The 14636-nt window shown below is 39.1% G+C and overlaps 1 protein-coding gene across 16 annotated transcripts in view; it reads right to left on the bottom strand.

The window, feature by feature from the left end:
- ARID1B (AT-rich interaction domain 1B) overlaps positions 1-14636 on the bottom strand; it is a 408038-nt gene that overhangs the window by 193855 nt on the left and 199547 nt on the right. For 12 of the 16 annotated variants that reach the window (XM_048844164.2, XM_048844156.2, XM_048844161.2 and 9 more), the window contains one exon: positions 1913-1954. The exons of the other annotated variants lie outside the window; for them this stretch is intronic. In XM_048844164.2, the coding sequence (XP_048700121.2) occupies positions 1913-1954 (42 nt within the window). The remainder of the gene's footprint in view (positions 1-1912; positions 1955-14636) is intronic. 16 annotated transcript variants of the gene reach the window in all.

Below are 14636 nucleotides of genomic sequence, written 5' to 3'. Positions count from 1 at the left end.
TTCAGAATCATTGTTGGGAATCTTGAATCTGAAATTGTTTCTCCTCACAAACTGTGCTTATTCTCATTGACTATGGGCACACACACAGGTTTGTTAGCATAGTGTTGCTCGTTAGCACTGGTCTGCGGGACATTTATTTTGCATTCAGACAAAAGGAAAGGGAAGCACTTAGTTTTAAGGGGAAAGAAAAGAGTTATGTAGACTGTGGAAACAGGTGTAAGAAAAAATGTTAAGCCAATTAGCCAAATGTTGGATTCACTAAACTTGAGCGTATCTGTTTTATTCTCTCTCTCTCTTTGTGTGTATAAATGAATAGCCCTTGGTATTTTATATAGATATAAATACCAAGGGCTATTCATCTCCCAAACACACACACACACACACACATACATACATAAAAGATAGCCCATGGTATTCCTTCTCTAGACATGGACATTCTATTAGTAAAGCTACTTTCTGAAGGAAGGGGGAAAAAAGCCTCTTGGGCTTATAAAATCTTATAGAAAGACCCCACTCATGTCTCTAGTAGGTGATACTAGAAGCGACAGTTGTATGGATTCAGACTTATAAAATCCAAAAGATTATGAGAAATCATTAAAATTACTGATGTAAAAAGGAGCTTCAAACTGTGATCTCTATGAAGTTGATTTTAAGACTGAAACCAACCTGCAAGTTAGGCCATAAAACAATAGCATAGCCTTTTCCACAGTGGGTTAGGCTGTGAGAGCTATTGCTACAGTAATCTTCAGTAATACTTCTGTTTACCCAGCTAGTATGAAGGATTATGGAGATGAGTTCACAAGAGTTGACCCTCCAGGTTTATTAAATATTCAATGAATATTCTGTATGCATGCTGAGTATTAAATAAAAAATGCTGCTGACTACCAGATGTTAAATACTTCATATAATACTGGAGTAGCACTATTTATTTTTTAATAATTTTATCAGCTATCACAACACAAAAACATGCAACAAAGACATAACCATAAGTCATATTATCATAAACGTTTAGATGCTTTTAAAGTGTTAAAATTTAGGATTTCTTTGTTGTTGTTGGGCTAATTTTGTTTATGGTATTCCTTATAAACTTGCAGAAGTTATTTCATCTTCTCTTGATTGTTTCACTTTCGTAGTAATATCACTGCTATTTTCTCACCTGCAGTGGTATCACAGCATGTGGGCTTTCAGCAGCAGGGGACTCTTCATTGTCATGATTTACCCTAATGTTCCTACAATCTCTTCCCCCTCCCTTATCTATTCTCTCTTCTCAGCTAGCTGGCTATAGCCTACACACAATCTGCCTTGCCTAAAATCATCTGCTACTAGCATTCAATTAGGAACTGTGATCAACACCATAAGGTACATCGACCAATAAGCGCTAGGATGCACCCCAACCAGTTTGCAGAATAGCTCTGGAGTGTTCTCTGGAACATGTATGCAGTATGCCATGGATACACTTACAATTGAACACAGCTGCTGAATAAACTGCTTTCTGCTTGGGGTGCATTGTGAATAAGGGCCATGAACAAATGAGTTAACCAACAGATTGCAAATCAGATAATGGCTACCAGTACTTAATTGTTAAGACTTGTGAGTTGCAAATTTATGGAACATGAACAAATCCAGCATTCAGTCAACTGCAATTTTAAAAGTCACTAGAACACTACCTTTTGCTTTTTCTCCTTGGCTCCCCTAAATAAAATTTCCCTGAGTAAACAAAAGGAAATAATACCACCAAACAGCCCCACGTTACATCCTCAGAGTTTCAGGACTACGGGATAGTTGTTCAACTGGTGGATCTGAATCACAGAACTCCCAAATTTCAGGTAGGAAATTACCCTCTTCTGTGACATCGGATCCACCAGTCTAAATTGATGGGACCTATATAACAAAACTGCATCAAACTACACACCTTCAGTCCAAATGCAGCATCCTCCGAGGCCAAGACTTCAACCTGAAATTATAAGGAGAAAGATCATTTCAAATTTAGCCACCTATCAGAAACCTTCCCTGAGCACAGCACCAGAATCCAGGCCAAACAAATATCCTGGAAGTGGGGGCCCTTGTGTAGTCTACCACATGGAAACCTAGATAGGGAATTGGCCATGCCAAACTAACAACCAACCACAGAAATCCTCAGAGAAGAAAGAGGGAGCTCCGCAATCATTCTTTAAGACCTACACCTGACACAAAGAAGGTTACCTGCCTAAGCCATGCCAGGAGGGCAGACCACAATTTTTCAGTGCCCCACACTTTACTGTAATACAGCTGGAACCATGTTTTCCCATGGATGTTGAGTCACAGGAAGAAGTTTCCTGTGAACATTCAGAATCACCCGGCAGGGTAATTATCTGACACAGCAGACCAGAATGATCTAAACTCCTACCCCCCTTCACTCCTCCACACTAGGACTAATACTCTTGCATCATCACGAAGTGGAAAAACTGCAGCTGGAAAGTAGGCAGTATAAAGTCTCACTTATAGACCCCTGTCCTGTCTTGGGCAGAGCAGATTCTTCTGAAACTCTGGAATTGAGAGAATAAGATCTCACCCGGCAAAGACTGTTTCTGCCTGACTGCAAAGTTTGGGAGCTCAAGGGACACAGGCTTGTTAAGGGCCAAAAGTGAAATTACTTATTGGTTGCCTTGCAGCTTACAGGTCTAGGAGTTGGTAACCTATTAATCTGGACTGAGAGAGCTGAGAGAATGGAAAAACAGGCACAGTATCTGATTTTCCATTGAAAATGTCGGCTTCTTGTAAATATTTCACATTTCAGCACTTCTACACTGAGAATCTCAAAGTGCTCTTATAAATTCTAATTAATTAAGCCCACAATACCCTTCTGAGGTTGGGAAGTGTCCTCATCCCATTTTACATATAGGGAAAGGAGACACAGAAAGGTTAAGTGATCTGCCCATGGTCAGGCACCAAGTCAGTAGCAGAGCCAGGAACAGAACTCCGGATTCCTACCCTTAGTCCCTGCCTGCTTTAAACAGTAGAAAACACTTCCTTCCTTTGATTTACATTTTATTTTAAAATGCTAATAACGCATTATAATTTATACAACTAGTATAACTAGAACTAATGTATCTAATCTACAGTTTAACTTAAAAAAGGAAAGAAGGATTTCAAGCAAATCAAGAAAAGAAATGAATGGCAAGTTTCAGCCTCGAGCAAATTTTAATGCCTGAGTTATAAACCTCTGAAAAAGACATTTTATAATGGAAAGGCTGACAAACTAACAACAATGGCAGCACTTTAACATATTTGTGTCATGATCTAACAACATATAACCTCTATTCATTCTGTACATAAAAAAGGGAGAGGGCGCTCTAATGGACCCTAGGATGGAGAAGAGAGCATGCGCGACATACTCCTCAACCATAACCTGTCCAGCTGATTAAGGAACGGCACTGACAGGCTCCCAAATGGGATCCTGAGAGGGATGTGAAACAGACGGGAACAGAGTAAGAAAAATCTACATAAATAAAATCAATCTAATAATGATAATTGTGAGCACTTAATACTCAATGGGCTTTATAAATACTAAATAATCAATTCTGGTGAGATTGCTAAATATCCATAGTACAGTTTGAGGAAACTGATACACAGAGTTAACTGACTGATGCCCAAGGCTACACAAGGACTAAGTATTAGATGCAGGATTAGAACTAAGCATCATGCTCAGACCCTTACAATGCATATGGCTCTTCCCCAAAATGATATTTAAAGTATAACCCCTCTCTCTCTCCCCTTTCCCTTTAAGGGAAAAATAGAATGTTCTTGATGTCACAGTTTCAAAATATACATTTACAAAACATCGATTCCAGTTTCACTTTCCCCTACAAATCATGGAACCAAAGATGGCAACAAATTGTGACACCCCAAACAATAAAAGCAAGTTTAAAATGTTATACTGTACTTTCTCTTTACAAATGGAAATATTTCCTATATAAAAATCTTACAAACACAGTTCAAAACCTCAGAATGTAGCTATCACACTGGTTGGAAATTCTAATTACAAACGTTACTGGAATAGCCCTGATAATGTCACTTCTATTTTTCCAGCAAGGATCAAAGAGGCACTGTCACGCTCTTAGATCTTAGACTTTTAAACCAATTCTGTGATATAATATTTTATTTCAACTTGAAGACAGTCCAATAAAGTATCAGTCTGAATTCTTCGTTAGTATTGCATTTTTAAAACTCATGTTATACTCTATTCGGTTTATTTTTCACCTCTTTGTACAAAGATTTATTTAGGATCTATCAGAGATGAGGGACTGCAGACACTGTAGGTGTAGGATAAATTCTGTATAATATTCAAGCAACATACAGAGTCATGTGAGATTTCCCCATACTTCTTTTCTGAAAAAGCATTACAGCCCAGCATGGGAGGAACCCCCCTCTAGTGGGGATGAGAGGGTACTTCAATCACCACACACATTGTTCAGGCAAAAAATTAGTGAGTTTCTCTCTCTAAGAATCAAGCAAAGGGCACCTCTGTTTGCAGCCTTCTAATATATCACCTGGTTTTCACTGAACAAAAAGTGGATAACTGGGTTCATTATTACCTCAAGGCAACTAGGCATTAATTAATAGTTATTTGTGAGAGTTAACCATTTGTAATTCTACTTGATTGTTCTGGTTATTTACAGATTTTAACATATTACCTTTCTATTTTTAAAGAAAGGGAAAAGCTCACTGTGAATAACTGAGTACCCCATTGAAAAAAAGCAGACTTGGTTCTCAAATGCACCACTGTTGGTTTCATGTGTCTTTAATAGTATCTCCCCTGCAGGTGTTCCACTGAATCCTTGCTGAATACCCAGTCCACCTCATTTTGCCTTTGTTTTTTCACTCCTCATAGTGCAAAATAGTCTAAGGTAACTATATCATCCATATTACAAATAAAAACACATATGCACACATGTATATATGTACACACAAACGCCATTCATTGTTCAACAGTGACTCTTCCAAATGATCTGAAGAGTTTCTAAGGCCTTGTCTACACTAACGAGGGGAGATCGAGCTAAGTTACTCAGCTTCAGCTACATGAATAATGTAGCTGAAGTCAATGTACTTAGATCTACTTACCACAGCGTCCACACTACGCTATGTCGACAGGAGACGCTCTCCTGTCGACTCCCCTTGTGCTTCTCATTCAGGTGGAGTACAGGAGTCGACAGGAGAGCGATCTGTGGTCGATTTAGCGGGTCTTCATTAGATCCACTAAATCGACCACTGATGCATCGATCGCGGTGCGTCGATCCCCTGGTAAGTGTAGACAAGCCCTAAGTCTCTCCTTATTTGATAGTGTGTGTGCGCGTATGAATAAACTATATTCTATAGCCAGATCAGATTAGATTAGCACTATTGCTCACATAGTGTTCTAAGTCATAACTGAAGAATACTGTAGTGTTGCTTGTTTGTTGTTTGTTTGTTTTTTTAATTAAAGAAAGACTATTCAGAAACTCCTGAGGCCAGCCAGAGAAGTCCCTGTTGAACAATATGTGGCACTCCCACAAGTGGATGAGGGAGTAGCCCAGAAAACCCTTCCACCTCAGGGAGTGAGACTTAAATATTCATAAACCAGTTGGAGAACACTTCAATCTCTCTGGTCACTCGATCTCAGACCTAAAGGTCGCAATATTAAAACAAAAAGACTTCAAAAACAGACTCCAACGAGAGACTGCTGAATTGGAATTAATTTGCAAACTGGATAAAATTAACTTAGGCTTGAATAGAGACTGGGAATGGATGTGTCATTACACAAAGTAAAACTATTTCCCCATGTTTATTTCCCCCCGCTCCGCTCCTCGGACGTTCCTGTTAACTGCTGGAAATGGCCCACCTTGATTATCGCTACAAAAGGTTTTCTCCCCCCTCCCACTCTCCTGCTCGTAATAGCTAAGTGATCACTCTTAAGTGATCACTCTCCTTACAGTGTGTATGATAACACCCATTTTTCATGTTCTGTGTGTATATAAATCTCCTCACTGTATTTTCCACTGAATGCATCCGATGAAGTGAGCAGTAGCTCACGAAAGCTTATGCTCAAATAAATTGGTTAGGTGGCCAACTCTAAGGTGCCACTACTACTCCTTTTCTTTTTCAAAATATTCTTTTTGCGAATACAGACTAACACGGCTGCTACTCTGAAACCTTAAATATTTTTATTTTGCTTCTAAATAAGAGATTCATACAGTACATTCCAAACTCCAGAAACAATACTGCATCACAAACAACAAAAGACTTACTGTAAACTATGCAGAAAGAGTATATAATTTTCAGCTCCTGCTCAAAGAGCCAAGAGTTGTAACATACACCAAAATCATCAGGAGTAATGCTGAATACTACCTTTCCCAAGCAGACAGGGAAACAGTTAGATGATGTAAGCATATTATTACAACTTGGCCAAATCCTTGTCCTTGCTCAGTTTACTCAACTCCTCTTGGGTTCAGTGGGAGTATGTATGAGAAAATATGGGCTGAAAACTGAAGGGGGACAGAGGAATGTGGCACACTGGTAAGAAAAACCAACAACAACCAGCAACACTTTACATCTGGATTGTTATCCAGAGAAAGCAGTATGAAGATTCTGTAGCAAAATATTTAAGATGTAAAGACAAAATAACCTAGTCATACAAAAAAGATGGATTGTAGTGCTCCACTTCCTCTCACAGAGACCCAATATGAGCAACAATAGTCCCTTCCTGGTTCATTAAGACTCCCAAATAATATTCTGTTGTTACTAATGCTTAGCAAGAGTATTTTATCTACAATTAACTACTCAGACGAAAACTTCTAATACATATAAACTGAACATCACTCTCAGACCAAGGGGTCTCCAAACTTTATCTGCTGGAGCGGCACAAGAAGGAGGGGGAAGGCTATGTCTATTTGCATAAAATAGAGCAGACTCCTGCCACTCTGATTAAGGTGAAGCACTCCATGCTGGCTCCTAAAGTTTTTATGGGCCACACAACAGAATTCTGTGGGCCAAATTTGCCCTGCAGGCTGCACATTGGCCATTTTTTCTTTCTATTATCGTCTGTTGGACAACTGTGCCAGGGAACTTAGAAGATACTAATTGTTACCACTTGCGTACTTATTAAAAAGGCTGGCTTCTGGGACTTTTCAAATCAAAATAAAAGCAAAAATTAAAGAAACATTTTAATAATCACTTATTGTGGTGCTTTTGTCTTCAGTCTTTGTTGAGAAGTTCAATCAGATTAGAAAGGGGCTGCCTTCTCCTCTGGTTCCCCTCCATGATAACAATATCAGAACAGGATAAGAAATATGCACAGTCTGTCCTGCATTACTGTCAGACTGTTTTCCCCTTTTTGAGGTCCATCTCATGTTTGGTGGGACCAAGCAAACTAAATGAGGCTGAGTAATATAATTTTGTGCGAGTTCTGGCCAATTAGAAGATGCTGGGTTTGCTGCTGATGGAGGGGATATAGTCTGGATTGATTATTTAGCATGGAAGGCCATGTTAAAGCAGGCGCTGCAAAGTAGCTATTACCATGTCTAGCTTCTCTTGAAAATCTCCCCTTCTCCGTTAAACATGAATGCTGCTGTGGTCATTCATACCTTTTATTTGTAATACCCCCTTACTTGAGCTTACCTTGAAATTGACCCAGAAATGTCAACTGTTTGCTTCTTGGTACAAGGACAGTGGATTAGTGAGTAACCTCCGCTCACTACCTTTTAGTGAGCCTTCAAGGATTTACCGATGGTATATAAAGCTCTTAATAATCTAGGCCTGAGATACTGGAGTGACTATCAACTACCATATACCCCACAAAGGCAGCTGAGATCACCTGGGATTTCCCTGCTCTCCATCCCAGGGTTTTAGTCGGATTGCCTTGGTCAATGCCTCCTTGGTTCAGGGAATGCCATCTATGGAACTCCCGTAGCCCCTTAAGTATGATGTCTCTCTGTAGCTGGATAGAAAGCTTGATGTAAGGGCTTTCCATTCAGGTCAGTACAGCTTTGATTTTGGCCTCCACTTTTTCTAAGACCTTACTTTTGCCTATTTCTTTCTTATGTCGGAGCCATTTCCCCACCCTCAGGTCACGGGGTTCAACAATAATTAAAATTAGGGTTCTAATTTGTGCAGCACGACAGATGTTTAACAATAGATGCCCCCAAAATACTAAACTAAATAATAAAATTAACTTCTTTTAAAATAATACAATAGCTTTGTGTTCTTTCTGTGTTAAAAGGAATTTGAAATATTTTCAAGAAACCATGTAAGCCATGTCTGCATCTCACACTTGCTTATTAATTCTCCTCATTCTCCTTATTAGCATGTACAGACAACACAGCAGCTCAAGGACGCAGCTTGCTGAAACAGCTCTGTACTTGGTTAGCCAGAATTACAGAAAAAAACATGATGATGTCTCATATTGTTAAATGTTATTTAGTAGAATAGACCTGCCGAGTTCATATTTAAAAACAACTTTAAAATATCACAACAACTTTGGGAATCTAAAATTTACAGGAAAAAATGCACTCAGAGCTTTAATGATGTTCATAATACATGCTCTTGGACATGATTTTGACTAAACCACTGTTTTAGTCTCCCACTGCAAACATTTTGAAAATGCTAGGAACAAGGCCAATCCCTAAGAAGCAAAAAGAGATTAGACTCTGGATATTGACTAAGTAAAAGTGGTAACCATCAACCTGGTGGGATATCATAGCTATTGCAGAATAACATATAGTGGGAACAACCCAAAGAAAGGATAGAGAGTTTTAGGTTACAAAGCAATATGACAGTTCCCCAACCCCCAGAAGGACAAAGACAGACAGATCTATTTAGACCATTTATCAAGGTATAGCTACCAGGAATTTTGGCTAAACGGATGTTTGGGATTGCTTTTTGTTTCTGCCTAAGGTGAATAGCTCCAGTTCATTTTACTGGAAGATGAAATACAAGAAACATTATACATAAGCATGTTATTCTATTACTGTAACACACACACTGGGGTTCAAATTTTACTTCACTGCTTCCTGACTGGCTCTGTAGGAAGTCAGTCCTGTATGCACTGTATAAACATATACAGAGACTTGTGGATTCTGATTAGTTTTTCACTTTGTTTCTCTTCATTTTGGGGGACAGAACCTCTCTCTGCTGGTGTAAATCGGTGTAACTCCCCTGAAGTCTGGCCTTTGGTATTTGTTTGGTGTTGTAGAGATCAAAATGACTGGTGTACTGAGCCAGAAACTAGAATAGCAGCTATTCTATTTACCTTACAAACATCCCTTATGAGGAGAGTGGAGAGCACTATAACTACAGGATCCAAGCCTTTCATACTCAGACATTCTGACACGTGGGTACTCTTTAAGAGCTGCTGTTTGACCCTGCCACACATACCGTGGCAATTACCTGATGAAAAGCCTTTACTTACCCTAGGTAGTGCACATATATTTTTTTCTTCTCCATTTATACTCATTATTCCTCTTGCTTGGCAGACATGGTGTTCTCCTCTTAATTCAGTGTCCCTGCACCTGTGTGTCCTAACAGCTAGTCTACTGAACTCTTCACACTGGGAATCTAGGGCCCATCAACCATATTTAAAACACAAATATCCCCATGCCTCAAATGCACTTTTTTACAAACTTGGCAGCCTCTCATTTATTTGCACCCAATACAAAGGGGGGGGGCTTTAACTGCTAAATATTCTCTCCCCCCCACTTTCCCACCCTTCATTACTTTTAATTATTGTATAGGCAACTCTTAAGAATGAAAGAGGCAAGACAATCCTAGCTAAAACTGTACTTCTCAAACAACTTAATAACCTAAACTTAAACACAGTCAGACAATTTGCAGCAAAACTTAAAGATAAATGACCAAGGACAAACCTGCATAGAAACACAAGCCTTAAATTTCAGCTTTATGCCATCCTGTCAGCAACTTTTTATGCCATTTTGTTTAATTCAGCAAATACACAACCAGCATCAAAAATGCTGAGTTATTTTGTGCTGAAGATATTGTAGGCATATTAGGCAGAGGTGGCAAACACAGAAAGGATCTGTCAAAGGTAACAGATGTATCAAGGGCATGAAGCACTGTGAAGAAGGCGTTAATTACTTATGCTGAGAAAGAAAAGGTGTTTCAAAAGCAGAAACTGTTTTCAAAAGATTCAACAAATCCCTATTGTGCTGGGGAGAAAAAGCTTCCTGCTTCTCAGACAACACTTAGTTAAATCTCATTATTTTGAGTATGAGAGCTTAAAAAAAATGTTTGAAGGAAGTTGTGTGTGTGTGTAGGGCATTCCTTCCTTCCTTCCCACCCTCCCTCCCTCATGAGAATATCGTTTATGAAACCTGCTTCACAGACATACTTTTAATTTCAGAACCTTTATCAAAAGGTATCTCTTAATCTCTTCAAATTATAAATGCCACTCTTTATTCCTATTTTAAATTATATCATTTTGGAATGGGTACTTTTCATCCTTATGGATGGAAGGAGATTGAAGAGAAAAAGAAAGAGGGAGCATACCTGCCTTTTGGAAATTTAGGACAAACTCTAAAGTAGTTTCCCCCTTTGCTATAAAAGCTATATTTTACTGTTAGTCCACCTCTGAAGAACCTCAGTGTTTCATGAGTAAACACCAATAACCAAAACTGGAGACAGAGAGAGAAATTTCCTATCAGAAGATCTGCCTTAAATAAGGCTTAATAATGTAAGAATTCTTTCTAAGATTACATAGGGCTCTGTTCACCCACAATCTAATTCTGATTCAGGAGACAAAACTGTCTCTTCATTATAGCATGCCATCTCTACCCTTCCCTCCTATCTCTTCCTCCCCACTCCTGTGGGATCCCCTAGGTCAGAAATTTCTAAAGCATGGTTGGTGGGGAGCTGGCTGGTCATATTCTGCAGATTCTCCTCATTTTCAAAGGAGAGAAACTGACCAGACAGAGGAAGAGATGAAATGACATCCTCTGCTTTTGATCATCAACAATTTTGGTTGTTTTTTTTCCCAAAAAGGTCAATGTATGCATCGCTCTAATGACAGTTAAAACTATTAAACACATGCCTTATATTACATTTTAATGCAAGCAAGAGCTGTAGCTGCAGAGGGACGTTAGATGATCCCAAGTGGGAAGTGGTCTATGCAATTATACAGAGAGACTTCACAGTATCTCTATTACAATATGGCCCATGCACTATGAAAAAATTAAAGACCCCTGTCATCCCTCCTTTCCTATATCAATATCATACCATACACAAAAAAAGGGCTACTAATGACAATATTTGGGAAACACAGCTGGGCATTACCCAGGATTGTCAGATGACAGTACAGGGGTGGAAGGGACAGTTTCCAAGACAAAATATCAACACATATGCTGCCAAATAGTCATAAAAGATACAGTAATTTTCCGCATGGTTAGACATACATGTGCTAGCTCTGCTTCAGCTAGTGCTTAAAAATAGAAGCGTGGCCACAACGGCACAGGCGGTGGCTCAGGCCAGCTGCCGGAGTACAATCCATACTTGGAATTACACCTCTTAGCTACAGTATAGGAGAAGCTTCTGAGTGATGTTCTGTATATCAAAACTTGAAAGGGTAAATTTGTGGAGTGCATCTTTGCTAAACTAAATTATTTTCCTTTGTTAATGGTTGGGCTTTTTCTTTTTGCCAGGGTACAAAGACCTCTGACTGGATTACTGCCCTAAAAAATTAGTCAGATGTCACAGCAGGCCAGTTTTTGACCCAGCTGATACCAGGATTTAAAGGTTTTGTGGGAGGGAACAAGTACACTGCTCGCTGCCATAGATCCTCCACACTTTGCCAGATGGCAGCACCAAGACAATCATAGATATGAAGGGAAAAAAAAGTCTCTGCAGCCCAATCAAACTTAGTGCTGAGTCACTGTCACCATAACCACCATGCAAGCCAGAGCCACTGTCACCATCTCCACCACACAAGCCACAGCCACCATCATCCCCATCACACATTTAACACTGGTAGTCAATTCAAATTCTAAACAGGCCCCCATCATGTTGAAAGTCTGGATAAAAAAATAAAGGAATAAGGAATAATTTGTGCCTTCATTTCACTCAACAATTCTTAATGGGAGTAAAATTAAAACAACAATACAAAAGTGGCCTCCAAAATGTATATTCCCTGATTTACCACACAAAACTTAAATTTGCATATGCTAATCAGATAGATACTCAAATGCCTGATTTGATTACACTAATATGGGTTTTTGCACACCAAGGTGGGAGTATGCAGTTCTGCAGGCCACACTTGAAAATTCAGCTTTAACAGTACATCCTTAAAAACAGGAAAATTCAGAGGCAAATTTTGCTATCAGTTATTTCAGCGGAGATATTCCTCACTTCTACCAGTGTGACTGAGTGCAGAATCTTGCCTACAGACTTCAGTGACACACTAAAATATGAAGATATCTGGAGTCCATAAAGCAAACAATCACTATAAAAATGTTTGTGGCATTTTTAATATTTGGATACCATCTTACAAAATGCAAATGCTCTTTTATTATAAAATTGAAATTTCTTTTCACAAACAGGAAAAGAATAATACTCCTGGAGACAGGGAAAGCTTGCTGTGATTCCACTGCCTTACAATTTCTCGTTCTTCATTGTGTTTTATGACTGTCTTTTGAGTTTTGTTCCAGATATATGGGGTACTTCTAGATAAATACAGGGTACACATTAGTATTTTTCTCAAGCTATGTGAACTTTAAAGTAACTCCTTCTTCATGTATTTTTATTATTCCAGGTCAGAGTAAATCGCAAAAAAAACCCCAAATAATCCACTAATCATTTACTGTCTCGTGTAATTTGTTTTTTACAAGTAGCATGACTTTATGTCTCTCTAAGCTCCCGCCAAAAATCTTAACAAGGCCTCAAGCAAATAAGAACTCCAGCAAGTACACTAGATAACATACAACCCCCAAATTCACATTCAGGCATGAGAACCTACACAAACTCAAACTAACGCTGTGGTGACTATTTCAGTAGAGATTTCTTCATCAGTTTTCATCATCTAATTTCCATGTGTGTGTAAAAGCATGCACACACATAATGCACACACACTTTGCACAGATAAAACATGTGTAGATAAAAATGTATGTGAGTTAAGATTCTTTCCATAACTTTTCTTTAGGGACCAAACCCCAGAACTGGCTCTGTTTTCTAATTAGGAAGGCAGCACCAATTATATGCAGTGGGCTGAGGACACGGGAGACAGCTTACACCATGAAGCTCGTTTTACATGGAATGTAAAGGAAGACTCAGAACAGCAATCTCAAAGGTGAAAGGCTAGAGCTTTAATCTTTAAGCCACCCAGCCCTGGCAGATCCTTTCAACACTTTTGTGTTTTGTGGAGTCCATTTCATTTCTGCACACGTTTTCACAAAAGGTGTTTCTTTCAAATGAAGAATGTATGGTTAAACCTAAAAGGAATCCAGTTGTTGACAGTTTTTGCTGTAGTTCATTTGTTATGTCTTGCTAAGAGTTTACAAACAGATGTCCCAATGCATCTCCACTGGATATAATTTTAGTCTAGACAGGGGAAATCCAAGCTACTGCTGCCCAAACAACATAAACACAGGAAGATTTTAAATCAGTCATTTCATTAATAGGAACACATCTAATAATATAAGGGGAGGGTGTTTTGGAAGCAAGCCTACTTCAGAGCCTAAAACAGCCTAATTGCATGGTATTGTTCTTGTGCTAGGCAGGGCTATGGAACGATAAGTCTTACAAACCAGATTTTGGTGCTGTGGTGGATTACAATAAAATGAGCCTTGTTTCTCTAATATAAGTGGCTTTCAAGATCAGTGACAACTTTGCATTAAATGGTAAACAGACTAAAACGTCTTATGCAGCATAGGTATTCATCTCTGCTTTGATACATTCAGGTCAGTGCCCACACAAATATATTTCTAGCATGACCATTATTTCCGTTTTCTTTAAAATTGCTTTATCTGGGAAACAGGGTTAAATACAAAAAGAAAAGGAGTACTTATGGCACCTTACAGACTAACCAATTTATTTGAGCATAAGCTTTCGTGAGCTACAGCTCACTTCATCGGATGCATACTGTGGAAACTGCAGAAGACATTATATACACAGAGACCATGAAACAATACCTCCTCCCACCCCACTCTCCTGCTGGTAATAGCTTATCTAAAGTGATCACTCTCTTTACAATGTGTATGATAATCAAGGTGGGCCATTTCCAGCACAAATCCAGGTTTTCTCACCCTCCGCCCCCCCCACACAAACTCACTCTCCTGCTGGTAATAGCTTATCCAAAGTGACCACTCTCCTTACAATGTGTATGAAAATCAAGGTGGGCCATTTCCAGCACAATTCCAGGTTTTCTCACTCCCCACCCCCATACACACACAAACTCACTCTCCTGCTGGTAATAGTTCATCCAAAGTGACCACTCTCCCTCATGCTCAAATAAATTGGTTAGTCTCTAAGGTGCCACAAGTACTCCTTTTCTTTTTGCGTATACAACAGTCATCTCAGACCAACTGTTAACCAGTGGGTGTTGGTGTAACAGTAGAATGATATGATGGGGCTTAAGGGGGAAGAGAAAAGTTTAAAAAATCCACAGATGGAGTCTAATTTTT

Source organism: Caretta caretta, chromosome 3, assembly GCF_965140235.1.
Source record: "Caretta caretta isolate rCarCar2 chromosome 3, rCarCar1.hap1, whole genome shotgun sequence".
NCBI classification, from domain to species: domain Eukaryota; kingdom Metazoa; phylum Chordata; order Testudines; family Cheloniidae; genus Caretta; species Caretta caretta.
The sequence above is the reverse complement of the archived record's forward strand: the minus strand, read 5'-3'. Positions and strand labels throughout refer to the sequence as shown.